Source organism: Hyla sarda, chromosome 7 (assembly GCF_029499605.1).
Source record: "Hyla sarda isolate aHylSar1 chromosome 7, aHylSar1.hap1, whole genome shotgun sequence".
NCBI classification, from domain to species: domain Eukaryota; kingdom Metazoa; phylum Chordata; class Amphibia; order Anura; family Hylidae; genus Hyla; species Hyla sarda.
The window spans coordinates 196013144-196029475 of NC_079195.1; the positions used below are offsets into that span (position 1 = coordinate 196013144).

The window sequence follows — 16332 nt, forward strand, 5'->3', positions numbered from 1 at the left end:
CATTCCTCAAGTGCTAATTTAATGGCTAGAAGCTCTCGATCCCCGATGGAGTAGTTCCTCTCCGCTGGAGAGAAGGTCCTAGAGAAAAAACCACAAGTGACAGCATGCCCGGAAGGATTTTTTTGTAGAAGAACAGCTCCAGCTCCTACTGAGGAGGCATCAACCTCCAATAGGAAGGGTTTGGAAGGGTCAGGTCTGGAGAGCACGGGAGCCGAAGAAAAGGCAGACTTGAGTCGTTTAAAGGAGTCTTCTGCTTGAGGAGGCCAGGACTTGGGATCAGCATTTTTCTTGGTTAAAGCCACGATAGGAGCCACAATGGTAGAAAAATGTGGAATAAATTGCCTGTAATAATTGGCGAACCCCAAAAAGCGTTGGATAGCACGGAGTCCGGAGGGGCGTGGCCAATTTAAGACGGCAGAGAGTTTGTCTGGATCCATCTGTAGTCCCTGGCCAGAGACCAAATATCCTAGAAAAGGAAGAGATTGGCATTCAAACAGACATTTCTCAATTTTGGCATAGAGTTGGTTGTCACGAAGTCTCTGAAGAACCATACGGACATGCTGGCGGTGTTCTTCTAGATTGGCAGAAAAAATTAGGATATCGTCCAGATATACAACAACACAGGAGTATAACAGATCACGAAAAATTTCATTGACAAAGTCTTGGAAGACGGCAGGGGCATTGCACAGTCCAAAGGGCATGACCAGATACTCAAAGTGTCCATCTCTGGTGTTAAATGCCGTTTTCCACTCGTCCCCCTCTCTGATGCGGATGAGGTTATAGGCGCCTCTTAAGTCCAATTTAGTGAAGATGTGGGCACCTTGGAGGCGATCAAAGAGTTCAGAGATGAGGGGTAAGGGGTAGCGGTTCTTAACCGTGATTTTATTAAGACCGCGGTAGTCAATGCAAGGACGTAGGGAGCCATCTTTTTTGGACACAAAGAAAAATCCGGCTCCGGCAGGAGAGGAGGATTTACGGATAAAGCCCTTTTTTAGATTCTCCTGGACGTATTCGGACATGGCAAGAGTCTCTGGGGCAGAGAGAGGATAAATTCTGCCCCGGGGTGGAGTAGTACCCGGGAGGAGGTCGATAGGGCAATCATAAGGCCTGTGAGGAGGTAGAGTCTCAGCTTGTTTTTTGCAGAAAACATCCGCGAAGTCCATATAGGCCTTAGGGAGACCGGTTACTGGAGGAACCACAGAGTTACGGCAAGGGTTACTGGGAACCGGTTTTAGACAGTTCTTGGAACAAGAGGACCCCCAACTCTTGATCTCCCCAGTGGACCAATCCAGGGTTGGGGAATGAAGTTGAAGCCAGGGAAGTCCAAGGAGAATCTCCGAGGTGCAATTGGGGAGGACCAAAAGTTCAATCCTCTCATGATGAGATCCGATGCTCATAAGAAGGGGCTCCGTGCGGAAACGTATGGTACAGTCCAATCTTTCATTATTTACACAATTGATGTAGAGGGGTCTGGCGAGACTGGTCACTGGGATGTTGAACCTGTTGACGAGAGAGGCCAAAATAAAATTTCCTGCAGATCCAGAGTCCAAGAAGGCCACTGTAGAGAAGGAGAAGGCAGAGGCAGACATCCGCACAGGCACAGTAAGACGTGGAGAAGCAGAGTAGACATCAAGGACTGTCTCACCTTTGTGCGGAGTCAGCGTACGTCTTTCCAGGCGGGGAGGACGGATAGGACAATCCCTCAGGAAGTGTTCGGTACTAGCACAGTACAGGCAGAGGTTCTCCATACGGCGTCGTGTCCTCTCTTGAGGTGTCAGGCGAAACCGGTCGACCTGCATAGCCTCCACGGCGGGAGGCACAGGAACAGATTGCAGGGGACCAGAGGAGAGAGGAGCCGAGGAGACGAAACGCCTCGTGCGAACAGAGTCCATATCTTGGCGGAGTTCCTGACGCCTTTCAGAAAAACGCATGTCAATGCGAGTGGCTAGGTGAATAAGTTCATGTAGATTAGCAGGAATTTCTCGTGCGGCCAGAACATCTTTAATGTTGCTGGATAGGCCTTTTTTGAAGGTCGCGCAGAGGGCCTCATTATTCCAGGACAATTCTGAAGCAAGTGTACGGAATTGTACGGCATACTCGCCAACGGAAGAATTACCCTGGACCAGGTTCAACAGGGCAGTCTCAGCAGAAGAGGCTCGGGCAGGTTCCTCAAAGACACTTCGGATTTCCGAGAAGAAGGAGTGTACAGAGGCAGTGACGGGGTCATTGCGGTCCCAGAGCGGTGTGGCCCATGACAGGGCTTTTCCGGACAGAAGACTGACTACGAAAGCCACCTTAGACCTTTCAGTGGGAAACAGGTCCGACATCATCTCCAGATGCAGGGAACATTGGGAAAGAAAGCCACGGCAAAACTTAGAGTCCCCATCAAATTTATCCGGCAAGGATAAGCGTATCCCAGGAGCGGCCACTCGCTGCGGAGGAGGTGCAGGAGCTGGCGGAGGAGATGACTGCTGAAGCTGTGGTAGCAACTGTTGTAGCATAACGGTCAGTTGAGACAGTTGTTGGCCTTGTTGCGCTATCTGTTGTGACTGCTGGGCGACCACCGTGGTGAGGTCAGCGACAACTGGCAGAGGAACTTCAGCGGGATCCATGGCCGGATCTACTGTCACGATGCCGGCTGGCAGGTAGTGGACCCTCTGTGCCAGAGAGGGATTGGCGTGGACCGTGCTAGTGGACCGGTTCTAAGCCACTACTGGTTTTCACCAGAGCCCGCCGCAAAGCGGGATGGTCTTGCTGCGGCGGTAGTGACCAGGTCGTATCCACTAGCAACGGCTCACCTCTCTGGCTGCTGAAGATAGGCGCGGTACAAGGGAGTAGGCAGAAGCAAGGTCGGACGTAGCAGAAGGTCGGGGCAGGCAGCAAGGATCGTAGTCAGGGGCAACGGCAGAAGGTCTGGAAACACAGGCAAGGAACACACAAGGAACGCTTTCACTGGCACTAAGGCAACAAGATCCGGCAAGGGAGTGCAAGGGAAGTGAGGTAATATAGGGAAGTGCACAGGTGAAAACCCTAATTGGAACCACTGCGCCAATCAGCGGCGCAGTGGCCCTTTAAATCGCAGAGACCCGGCGCGCGCGCGCCCTAGGGAGCGGGGCCGCGCGCGCCGGGACAGAACAGACGGGGAGCGAGTCAGGTAGGGGAGCCGGGGTGCGCATCGCGAGCGGGCGCTACCCGCATCGCGAATCGCATCCCGGCTGGCAGCAGGATCGCAGCGCCCCGGGTCAGAGGACGTGACCGGAGCGCTGCAGCGGAGGGAGTGAAGCGAGCGCTCCGGGGAGGAGCGGGGACCCGGAGCGCTCGGCGTAACATAAATCCTTCCGCCGGCCATTAATATTTCTGTATTGTGGACAGAGCTTCAAATCCATGAGCTTTTACCTATGAAATGAGTATCCTTATTATATACTATACACTGATCTAAGGTCTAAAGTCAGTTACATTATTTGCCTTTAGATGGTGTTATGGCATGACAACCCAATGCTATCTGAATTGCAGTTTGCCAACATGACTACCAAGGATAGCTCAAAAAGAGAGAAGAATCCAATGACAGGTCTACCATGGGGAAAGATAAATAAATCTTCAGAAAATTACTAAAATTTCCACCAAGAAGTGATATTTTTTTTTTCAAAATGTTTAACCTAGAGAAACTGTATTTGATATGTAAGCATTTGTTCTACAGAAAATATTTTTCTTTTTGTGGACAGAATACAGTTTTCAGAACATTATGGTAGCATATCCCTACCATATTACATAATGTTTAGATATTTATCCACATTCATATTACAAATTAATAATATATTACACATGACAATGGCGTACATCCTAATCATGGGTTTGGGGTACCTTATTTCCTTTAAAGCTTAGGATTGTGCATTGCTTGGTTGTATCTCAAGGACTATGCCAGGTGAGGTGGCTCCAGGAGGTCTGCTGTGGATTTCAGGGTCAGAAGAGCTATAGTGGTATTAGAATTTGGTCAGTTATTCATTTCTCTTTTTACTTTAAAAAATTCTTTTGGATGCTGTTTTTTGCTCCTTCCAGGGAATTGTAAGAAAGAGCACTGGGACCAAACCCAAACCCTAATCATCCCACAACCCTATGGACCAAAGAGCAGACTTCCCGGAGCCACCTTTGCCAGCCTGGCAAACTGAGTACCAGATGCATATTTGTGACATTACCAGGATTTTGGACAAGAATTATAATACATAGATGGGATTTCAAATAGCTTTTTCAAACAAAAGAAACATCTCATATTAGCATAGCTGTTCTTTAAATCAATTCAGCTCTGAGTTCTTTAGTTACATGGATTCCGCCTCTGCTCTATCGCTAGAATATTATTAATTCATGTCTGTAGGAAAGAGTTTTATTTTTAATTATATCCATAAAATATTGGAAGTTCTTTTTCAGCAGATTGTACAAATGTAAAAGAGGAAGATCTGAGTTTAAATGTTCATAATTTCTGTTTAAATTCATCTCATTCCCAGAGCCTTCCAATGATTTAAATAGTCAGTATCCTATATCATGACCCCCAATTCAAGATCATACAGGTAACTAGAGGGCCAAAGAATCCTTGCTGGGCTTTTGTTCTGACACCAGAATTTGTTATTTTTTTTCATCTAAGGCTAGGTTCTTACTTCCATCATGCTCTGACCAGTTCAGGGTCCAATTGGCTTTTTTTTGTTATTGCACCAAACAGACCCTAAACGTGTCAGAGCACAACTGACACCGCCAGGTCCCGAGGGATCCCATTGGCCTAAATAGCATATGTCAGGCATTCAGTATTTAAGGAGAGTTCAGCGGAGAAATACAGATTGGACATGTATTATTTTTTTCTCCGCTCAACTCCTGACGGAGTGACAGAGCTCCCATTTTTGGAACACACTGGCCCAGTGTTGTGTGTGTGGAGGGAGGTAAATAGGAAAAAGAAAAATTCCCCCTCACCGCTCCCCAACTGTGCCAGTCTCACTGTTGGTACTTGCTGCAAGCAATTCCTTGTGTGTCGGTGTTGGCATAAGGACTTCCTAACTCAGCCAATCAGTGTTTGGGTGAGCTGTAAGATCCTTGTACCGACACTGACATAAGAAAGTACTTGCAGCTGTATCCAACAGTGAGACAGTGGCAACAGTAAAGTAGTGAAGTGGGTAACTATAGATTTTCTTTCTATTTATCTGTACCCAGTTAAACCTCTGGAATACCCTTTAAACTGTACCGCAAAAGTCAATGGGGGAAATTTATCAAAACTTGTGCAAAGGAAAAGTTGCCCAGTTGCCCATAGCAACCAATTAGAGTGCGTCTTTTTTGCGTCTTAATTTTGCAGAGGCCTTGTTAAAAATGAAAGAAGCGATCTGATTGATTGCTAAGTAGTGTTGAGCGGCATACCATATTCGAATTCACGAATATTCGCGAATATATGGACGAATATTCGTCATATATTCGCGAATATTCGCATATTCGTTATATTCTCGTTTTATTTTCGCATATGCGAATATCAGCGTACGCGAAAATTAACATATATGAACATTAGCATATACTGTTAGCATACGCGAAATTCGCATATGCGAAAATTAGCGTATGCTACTTTTCGCATATGCGAATTTTCGCACACAGTAGTATTACAGCCTTCTTTACACCACACAAGCTGGAAGCAGAGAGGGGTGATCACTGTGAAATGTACTGTGAAAAAAACAAACAAAAAAAAAAACGAATATTCGTAATTACGAATATATAGCGCTATATTCGCAAATTCGCGAATATGCGATATTCGAGAATATGCGATATGCATACCATATTCGAATTCACGAATATTCGCGAATATATGGACGAATATTCGTCATATATTCGCAAATATTCGCATATTCGTTATACTCTCGTTTATTTTCGTATATGCGAATATTCGTGTACGCGAAAATTAACATATGAATATTAGCATATACTGTTAGCATATGCGCAATTCGCATATGCGAAAATTAGCATATGCTAATTTTCGCATATGCGAATTTTCGCACACAGTAGTATTACAGCCTTCTTTACACTACACAAGCTGGAAGCAGAGAGGGGTGATCACTGTGATGTGTACTGTGAAAAAAAAAAACGAATATTCGTAATTACGAATATATAGCGCTATATTCGCAAAATTCGCAAATTCGCGAATATGCGATATTCGCGAATATGCGATATTCGCGGATAATATTCGAATTGCGAATATTCGTGAGCAACACTATTGCTAAGGGCAACTGGGCAACTTTTCCTTTGCACAGGTTTTGATAAATCTCCCCCAATGCCATTTGGAGCTAACATTGGTATCAACTATTTGGCACTGGGGTTTATTTTTTTTCTGAATTCATTAATAACCTATTGAGCCTCATTGTATTGTGTCTGTAAAGAGAACAACAAATTTTTCAGGGCAATTAAAATGTGCAACTATACATGAATAATGGACCATTAAGGTGATCATACATATGATGCCAAGCAGAGAAGGATCAGAAGTGTATCGGGAAAGAATACATAAGAGCTATTAATTGAACTAGTGTATCACCAGCTTCAGAACCATTTTCTCTAGAGGTCCCTAGGAACCTTAGGCGAAGGTCACATCTGCATCGGAGCTCAGTTCAATAACTCCGTCAAAGAGCAAAGACACAACAATGGAGCTGGATGGTCCTTTGCTTAACAGACACCAATGAGTCCCATTAACTTTAAATAACAATGAGGAGAAGATAGGGGTTCGACAGCCAGCACACGGGAACTCCATCTGGGACTACAGAAAATAAATTCGTGGACCTGAGGAAGATGCGAGTGTGTGCCAAAACGCGTTGTCCCCCTTTTCTTCTGACTTATTTTTCTATAAAAGTTAGTCTTGTGAATTTGCTGGCTTACGATCTCCTTGATTCCTTTCACACTTGCATACAGTAGCGCTCTTAAGAACCCCCTATCTTTTGCATTCTCCTCATTGCCATTCGTTCTCCGTCTCCTCCAGGAACACGGAAATAAAGGGGTGAGAGTAGCAGATTGTGTACTTTTCTCCCTGCACACCTGCAGACCACACAACACTGGCCCCCTTTGTACCTCTACAAAAGGTCAGTACGACACCTTGGGTGGTGGGTATTTTGCAGTGTCTGTTTTATCTACCGTAAATACTACACTAGGGAGTGAGTCCGTCAACTTTTCATCATATGTCCGATGTTTTGGAGGTGTGGAGCAAATGTAAAAAATTTTTTGCTTTTTTTCTTTCTCTGCTCATGTCGGTCATTTGAACAGATTCAGCGAACGGAGCTCCAACATTGATGTGAGCAAGGCTTAAAGGCCTTGGACATCTTATCCCCTATCCAAAAAATAGGAGTAAGATGTCAAAATGTGGGGGTCCCGCCACTGGGACTCCTCGTGATCTCGATACAGCTCCTGTCATTCTGTGCCAGGCGCTGCTCCCAAGATGGAGACATGACCTTAAGCCATGCACAGAATGCCGGGAGCTGCACAGAGATCATGGGGGCCCCAGCGACAGGACCCCTGTGATTAGACATCTTATCCCTATCCTTTGGATAGGGGATAAGATGTCTAAGGCTGAAATGCCCCTTTAAGTCTCATGCTGTCCTTGATTTTAATACCTATAGGATAGGTTGGCCATATCTGTATTTTTCTGTTGTATTAATAGCAAATACAAAAAACAGCATATACTGATCTGTCCCACTCCCATCAAATACCAATATATACAATTTATATGGAAATATGGACATACACCAGATCATATACTGAAGGTGAAGTATAGGGGTAGAGGAGGACACAACAGGATATGAACTTACTTTGATCAGAGACAAATGTCCAAATTTCAAATTAAGTTGCCAAGACTCTGTTGCTATCCAAAGGATAGAGGATATGATGCCTGATTGCGGGGGGTCTGACCACTGAGATCCCGTGATCTCCAGCCCGGCATTTATGGATCAACTCAGTAGGGACTCATTAGGGATATAGGTTGAACTTGATGGACTCTGATATTTTTTCAACCTTATGAACTATGTTACTAGCATTGCTAGGCTTCGGAGCACCCCCCCCCCCCCATTCAAGTCTATGGGAGAGACAGAGATACAGCATATGCCTATCTCTGTATCTCCCATAGAGATATATGGAGGGGGCATGATGGCCACAGAGATCACTCTGTGAAGGAAGATTACTGGGGAGCCATGCAGGAGATTGCAGGGGGTCCCAGCAATCAGACCCCCTAAAATCAGACATTTATTGCCATCCTGTGGATAGGGGCTAAGATAACTAGGGGAAGAGTACCATTTTAAATATAGGGGGATACAACTGCAGTGTAAGTCAGACAGTAGTTTATTATTTTATTGTCCATGGTTGTTCAGAACCTCTCCACATGAATCTTAACATTGAGCGTATTAGAATGTTACACAACTTTTTATGATTTCCAGCAATTTTATTTTTTTCCTAGACAGCCCCATCAAGACCCAATGCTGAATTCTCCAAACTTTACAGTTAGGACCCCACACCCATATTGTTAATGACTTAATCACATGTCGCACCTCATTTGTGGTGTATGCCATTTTTTGTCCATGTAACTTCTTCTATGTGGGCAAGACAATTCGCCCCATGTTTATGCGTTTTAGTGAGCATATTAGGTCTATTCGCACCGGTGTTGGCATACCTAGGTTGGTTGCCCACGTGGAAGAAGTTCATGGCAGTGACCCTAAGACCCTTAGATTTGCTGGCATCGAAAGGGTGCGGGCTCTACCTAATGGAGGTGACAGACATGCCGCTCTCTTGAGAAGAGAGGCGGCTTGGATACTAAAGTTAGATGCTACCGGACCCTTAGGTCTCAATGACCGGGTGGAATTAGTTCCTTTCCTCCAGCGTTGAGACCGTTCTAAAACTGTCACCAGGTATACTATAGTGAATGCGCTAACATTGCTTTATAATTTTTTCTGTCCGTATGTAGCAGTTTCAATGTTTATTTCTGTTTGTTGTTACACATGTTTCTTTTGTTTTTGTCACATGACCCTTTGTTATGACACGTGATTCAAACGCCGCCTCCCGGAGCGCTGATAAATAGCGTCACCAACAGGCACCGCGTTTGTATACCGGCTGGAAGAAGCGCCCGAGCGGCGTGAAACAGTCTGTACCGGTCTCTCCCCACCCGCCTCCACCCTACACCAGCCTGTCATGCCTGACACGAAGTGAATAAAGCATATTCTTTGGCTGGTGAGTGCAAGCTTCTTCTTTCTCTGTTTCCAGCCACTATATATATATATATATATATATATATATATATATATATATATTCTATTGCCTGGAACCAAAATATAAAAAAATCTATGATTTCCCAGTCAACTGTGTTGCCCAAAGTTATTCCTAGTCAGTGGGCACATTGTTATTCAAAACTTGTTAAGTTCACTGCAGTTGGCTAGAAAACTATTGCTGACTTGATTAATTTATTTCTTGGTTCAGCTGAATTAATAAATGCCTTAAATTTAATAAATGGGAAAAGTCAGTGAAATAGCATCCGGCAAGGAAAAAAAACAATCCGTCAGCATATTTGTCAAATAGTGTATATTCATTTCATGCAAGATTGAGATTCGCTTAAAATATGTGTAAATTAGCAATTCAAATTGTTTGTTTATATCTCTTTTTATGTGTCTATGTTAATCTTTATTTGTATGGCAGGAAACAATGAACAGGCGATGTTGCTAATGCAACATATCAAGAAGCAGCTTTCCGGTGAAGACATGGAGGGATTTTTTATTTTATGTAAAATGACCTATTTGGGTGCAAATAAATATAGTTTTCATGGTCATTAATCTTATTGAGTCTTATTGTTGCACAATATTATAGCATGATTATAAAATCTTCTTTTAATATTTTACAAATAATAGGCATTTCTATACCAAACATAAGCAAAAATTTTACAAGGATAGACCTACAAGGAACCTACAGGTTTCCTGAATATTATGTAGTTTAGACCTACGAGGAGACGTCAGGTGGCCAGAAGAATGGCTACAACATGCGGCAGGGGCCATATTCGAATTTGCCGTATTTCACGAATATATGACAAATATTTGTCCTATGTTCGTGAAATTCGCTCTGTTCGTTCACCCTTTTCCCCATGATAAAATCTTAATGAAAATCATATAGTGCGCATGCGCGATTATACCTATTATATCTTTCAACTAACTAGCACTATACCCTACACTAGAACCAATCTGCTAAACTAACCTACCCTATCTAACACAAACTATTATTGTTGTGATGTGTACTGTGAAGAAAAAAAAAGAATATTCATCATTACAAATATATAGCGCTATATTCTAAATATTCACAAAATCACGAAGTGCCGATATTTCGAATAGTCGCGCTCAATACTACTCAAAACGCATTGTCCAACCAAATAAATCTTTATTGTTTTATCCTAGTCTTTTCTGTTTTTTCTGGTATAGACATAGGACTTTCTTTAACAGTCTGAAGCACCATTTTGTGAAGTCCATCAATTCACTATGGCTCCCGAGGACCTTTTGGTCACCTGAGGTCTCCTCTTGGGTTTATACTTGTTACTACATTCACTATAAAAGGACTTCAGAAACTAACAGGATACCCGGTGCTGTTCAGATTTAAAAATACATGGATCCGTGGATCAGAAGAGTAGCTTTATTGTAACATTCATGCAACGCGTTTTTGCTGCGCATGGGAAGCTTCATTGGGCATCCTGATGAAGCTGCCCAAACGCAACGAAACGCGTTGCATGAATGTTACAATATATACTTGGAATCCTTCCAATGAGAGTGCCTTATTCTTTTCATTTTCTGTTACTACATTCAGACTGATGACAACGGTACTCACCTTGTCCAGTTCCGTGGCAGGGATCTTTGGTAATCTCCTTCGTTAGCTCCGCTCTGGACACCCATCTTGGGGCATGAGCGGAGCTTACTGACATCACCGCTGCTGTTCTCTCACAGCGGGACCCAGCAGGAAGCAGCCGCGGTAATGTCAGTAAGCTCCGCCCGTGCCCCAAGCCGGCTCCCGGGACTGGAGCTAACGGTGGAAACTACCGAAGATCCAGGGAACTGGAAAAGGTGAGTACCGTTGTCATCAGTGTCACCTGCACTATCTGTCGGTACCGACAGGTTAGTGCAGGTGACACTGGGAATAGATTACCTTTAAAAGAGTTACTGTCATCTAAAAAAAAAATGTCAAAGATTTCAATTGGTGGGGGTCTGGGTGCGAAGACTCCCACCATTCGCTAGAGTTAGCTGGGAGAAGTTCTCCTAAGTTCTTCTCGCTGTCTCCTCACTGCCGGTAACAGACTGCATAGACTTTCTACAGGTTCTGTCTCCTAAAATAAGAAGACAGCCAGGAAAACAAGTAGTCAGCTAAGCACTCTTCTGAGTTCGTCAGTGATCAGTAGTGATCAGTAGGGGTCACAACAACCGGACCCTCACTAATCAAGACCTTTGGCATGTCTCTACAATATGTCAAAAGTTTCTTCTTAAATGACAATAAGGCTTTAAATGATATGGCATTATCCCACATCATATTCAGTGGAGCATAAGCCTGGCACCAGTTTAATGACAGAAACAGTTGGTCTCAGCATTATTTTTATAAGCTGGATAATGCCTTTACCTAGATATACATTCGTAACAATTTTGTTAAAACTTAGATTTTCAGATTGCATGCTACATGATGCAGATATATAGAAGTTCCTATCTAAAGGAAAATGGATAGGTAAAATAATTATGTGGATATGTTGCAGTACTAATCTTTTCTAATTTCATACAAATGTTACGTTTAACATTTGTGATATATTTACAGGCTATGAAATATTTGTCTTGTAGATATAGGTCCCATGTCTGGAATCCACTGGAAAACATTTTTTTTTTTTTATCAACTGGTGCCAGAAAGTTAAAGGGGTAGTCCAGTGGTGAAAAACTTATCCCCTATCCTAAGGATAGGGGATAAGTTTGAGATCGCAGGGGGTCCGACCGCTGGGGCCCCCTGCGATCTCTCTGTACGGGGCCCCGGCTCTCCGCCGAGATAGCGGGTGTCGACCCCCGCACGAGGCGGCGGCCGACACGCCCCCTCAATACATCTCTATGGCAGAGCCGGAGATTGCCGAAGGCAGCGCTTCGGCTCTGCCATAGAGTTGTATTGAGGGGGCGTGTCGGCCGCCGCCTCGTGCGGAGGTCGACACTCCCCCTTCCCGCGTGCTGTCGGGGCTCCGTACAGGAGATCGCAGGGGGCCCCAGCGGTCGGACCCCCCGCGATCTGCAACTTATCCCCTATCCTTAGGATAGGGGATAAGTTGCTCACCACTGAATCACCACTGGACTACTCCTTTAAACAGATTTGTAAATTACTTCTATTAAAAAATCTTAATCCTTCCAGTACTTATCAGCTGCTGTTATGATCCACAGGAAGTTATTTTCTTTTTGAATTTCCTTTCTGCCTGACCACAGTGATCTCTGCTGACACCTCTGCCCATTTTAGGAACTGTCCAGAGCAGTATAGGCTTTCTATGGGGATTTGCTCCTACTCTGGATAGTTCGTGATATGGACAGAGGTGTCAGCAGAGAGCACTGTGGTCAGACAGAAATGAAATTAAAAAAGAAAAGAGCTTCCTGGAGATCATAACAGCAGCTGATAAGTACTGGAAGGATTAAGATTTTTTAATAGAAGTAATTTACAAATCTGTTTAATTTTCTGGCACCAGTTGATTTAAAAAAAAAAAAATTTCAAGTGGTGTACCCAAATGTCCTGTGATGTTCAGTGCCATTATCTTACTTCAGAAAATTTCAGATTTGTGCGTGCTCAACATTTTTGGAAAATTACATAAACCAATAAGTCACATAAGAGTTTAGAATTATTTCTTACCTTCCCTTTGCATCAGGATCAAAGCAAGTCCTTGTACTGTTTCCATATTCTTTTTTCGGACAACAGTCTCCATCATCATAGTCATCCCTTGCAGTGTTGCAATCAAGGTGGCACACCCCATCACCCTTCTTACTGGAACTACAAGGCCTGAAGAAATCACAATCTCCACCGTCATAGCCAGTAAGGGGGTGTTTACATTCAGGGTCACACTGATCATTGCCAACTCTGCCTGGTTCACATCCAGGCAATACTACTCGATTCCGTAAACTGGAATTATGAATCTCTACTACATTAAGTTGCCAATATATGCCATGTGGACTGTATGCATTGGACAAGGCCTCATGTTGTCTCTGAATCTGTTCATTGCTTACCAATGGTCTGGATCCACCATCTTCACACACATTTATCACCCGGTAATTGACCACTTTTTCCCATTTTACTCCCGTCCTGCTATACCCTCTAGTCACATCAGGCAAATCACAAAGTGTTCTACCACAAGCAGGAAGTGAAATAGTGGAGATGATTTCCATTTCTGGTATAACTCCTGGTATAATTTCCGGATGAACTCCATCTTTATATAAACTCCAGATATTACTGGACAGTATTGAGTGACTTTGCATTAGTGGTAATGTTTGCGAGGATCTTCTCAAGGCTTCCGCTCTTAACTGATGTTGAGTTCTAGTTTCTGACCACAGGCGTAAGGAGAAAAGATGACCTCGATAGTAGTTACCAGTTTCTGAGTTGTCTCCTCCAAGCATAAGAGATCTGCATAAAGAAATAAAGGGACTATGGAGGGGTCCTAATTGACCTTTGGCCCTAGAAACCTGAGCTCCGTTAACATAGAGTATAATTTGTCCTCCATCATAACTGGCAGCAAGATGAGTCCAGGTGCCAGGTTGGTAGCGATGTGGAGACATCAAGACTGTAGCACTCTGAGAGCGGTCAGTTCGGAGTGAGAAGTAGAAACGTGCATCTCTCTTTGCCTCTGCTATTGTTGGGCGAATCCCGATGGACCATCCACGGTCACTGGCCACATGTGAGCAATTGTCAAACATACCTGGAAGAGGAAGTACAAGAGAGAGCTGGTAAGGAACTGGCAAAATCCATGTTAATGTAAATTTATAAACTATTTACAACAAAACCTCTCCAAAAAGCCACCCCCTTATCCAGACAGATTTTAAGCCAACCACATATAGGGAGGTATTTATCAACGGATTTATGTGTCTTTTATTGCGTATGTTTGGCACATTTTTTTTGGCAGTGTCTTTTTGCGCCAAAGTTTGGTGCATTTTCTCCACTGTAATTCTGTAAACTTGCTAGGATTTTGACGTTCCTCTGTATGATTTTTGCAGTGGTCAGTAATTTATCATTTGCGCTAATTTGCCTGTTTTTTTTGGGTGATAATTTGCCTGTTTTTGATGAATGTTTGGCGCAAATCACCGCCAACAATATTCTGACATGGAAAACACACATACCAAATGTAGAATATGGTATGCACCAAAGATAAATTTGGCGCACGTCCGTAAAAACCAAAATAAAAAAATAAAACGGGTAGAAAGAAACTGACAATAGGTAAAAATGATAAATACCCTCCATAATGCTTAGTAGGCATTTTTTTTGAGAGGGACGCCACTATAGTAGACCACTTTTATATGCAGTTTTGAGAGGTCTTCTCAAAGAGGTTTCACTAGATTTAACCAAAGTCACAGAGATGGAGATGTTTGCTCTAAAATCGCCATCTCTGTGCAAAAATGTTTAACTTTGTAGTATATACGCTGTTCACGCCAAGAATATGTGAAGGAGGCTGAAAGGGGGAAGAAAGGGGACTCAGCCTCGCATGGTAGAGGGCATGTCCTCCTCACAGGGCCAACTTAGTAACACCTAAAGTTGAGGTAGTGTATATTTGTGCACTGGGTGCCACTGCAGCCACTGAACCAATGGATTTACTAAGAGGCATGCACCTTCTAGTAAATCCAGCAGACCGAAAATGAGCTGAGCTTTACTAATGTGTGCAGGGCATAGTAAATCTCTATGGAAGAATTTTGTGTGCATGTTCTGTGACCTGTCTAGGGAGTGTAAAGAGATAAGTTAGGACTGTTATCTATTTTTAGTTGTGGATTATTTCTTACAGCTTGTTCACCCACATTAAACCCAATACACTGGGTTATAGTGTGGTGGAACAGGAGTCTGACGAGGGGTCAATTACTTAAATATGTCCAATAGGCCCTAAGATATGTCCCCCAGAAGATCATATGCTATATTCAGTAAATTGCTTGCTAGTGGTGGAGCCATGACGGCTTAATTTACATATTCATGGTCTGTGACTCTACATTCTAGTGATGTGGAGTCGTTGGTCACGTGAGTGCTTAGTTGGCACATGTGCTCTATGCAAAGAGCAGAGCGCTCACGTTACCAGTGACTCCATGTCACTAGGAGGTAGAGTCAAAGACCATGAATATGTAAATTGAGCCGACGGGGCCCTGTCTCTTGCACGCAATTCACTGAATATAGCAGAATGGCACAATGAGCAGAATCTGAGAAGAGAGAAAGAAAGAAGGCGCTCTCATGTGCAGGACTTTAAGTAAACCCGCGGAGGTGGAGGAGGAAGACGGCCACTTACCAAAGTTGGTTGTGTAACATATACAACAATGTAAAGCGTGTGTCAAATAAGTTCCATCTGCAGCCGTCCTGTAGGGATATATGTAACAAGGAGGATCACCCGGCACTGATCAGAACAAGAAGAGCAGGACAACTGAACTTTCAGGTGAGTAACTTTATTGGTCCAGCATGCAACGCGTTTCGCTGCGCATGCACAGCGAAACGCGTTGCATGGTGGACCAATAAAGTTACTCACCTAAAAGTTCCGTTGTCCTGCTCTTCTTGTTCTGATCAGCGCCGGGTGATCCAGTATTATTTCAAAGTCCTCCTTGTTACAATGAGCAGAATGGCTCTGCCATTGATTGCTTCTTATGGCAGTTTTGCCAAACATCACAGAGATGGGTGTGTGTGCTCTCACCTGCGCAGTAGCCGAAACTTGGCTGAACAGCTGATCATTGGAAGTGCCACTGTTTCATCAGGGGCTGCAATTTTACCACAACACTAGCACTGGACTGAGCGAGGTGTAGTTTGCTTTTTAACTTAATTAAAATACCCCTTTAAGTGATGGCATATCCTAGTGATGTGCAATCACTTTATGAGATAGGAATACCCCTTTAAATTCATAACTTGTCATGATAAAGTGAAATCACCTTCAACCCATTTGAGAGCCAGTAAAGAGAGGGCAGGGTAATAAAGCCAATTTGATTTTTGTCCCAATGACTTCAGAAAATATCTTTTTAGTGTGAATTGCAATTATCATGAAGTTGCAGGTAGTCTCCGGGATTCATAGTATCATTAGTTTCCCAAAGACCTAATCAACACATTGTAAAAAGTGCATTTCCCAATTAACATAAA

General features: G+C 43.6%; 1 protein-coding gene across 15 annotated transcripts in view; it reads right to left on the reverse strand.

The window, feature by feature from the left end:
- PAPPA2 (pappalysin 2) overlaps positions 1 to 16332 on the reverse strand; it is a 381240-nt gene that overhangs the window by 193599 nt on the left and 171309 nt on the right. For all 15 annotated transcript variants that reach the window (XR_008846570.1, XM_056532020.1, XM_056532010.1 and 12 more), the window contains one exon: positions 12880 to 13936. Coding sequence is in view for 14 of the 15 variants with exons in the window: in XM_056532020.1 (XP_056387995.1) it covers positions 12880 to 13936 (1057 nt within the window). In the remaining variant the exon portion in view is untranslated. The remainder of the gene's footprint in view (positions 1 to 12879; positions 13937 to 16332) is intronic.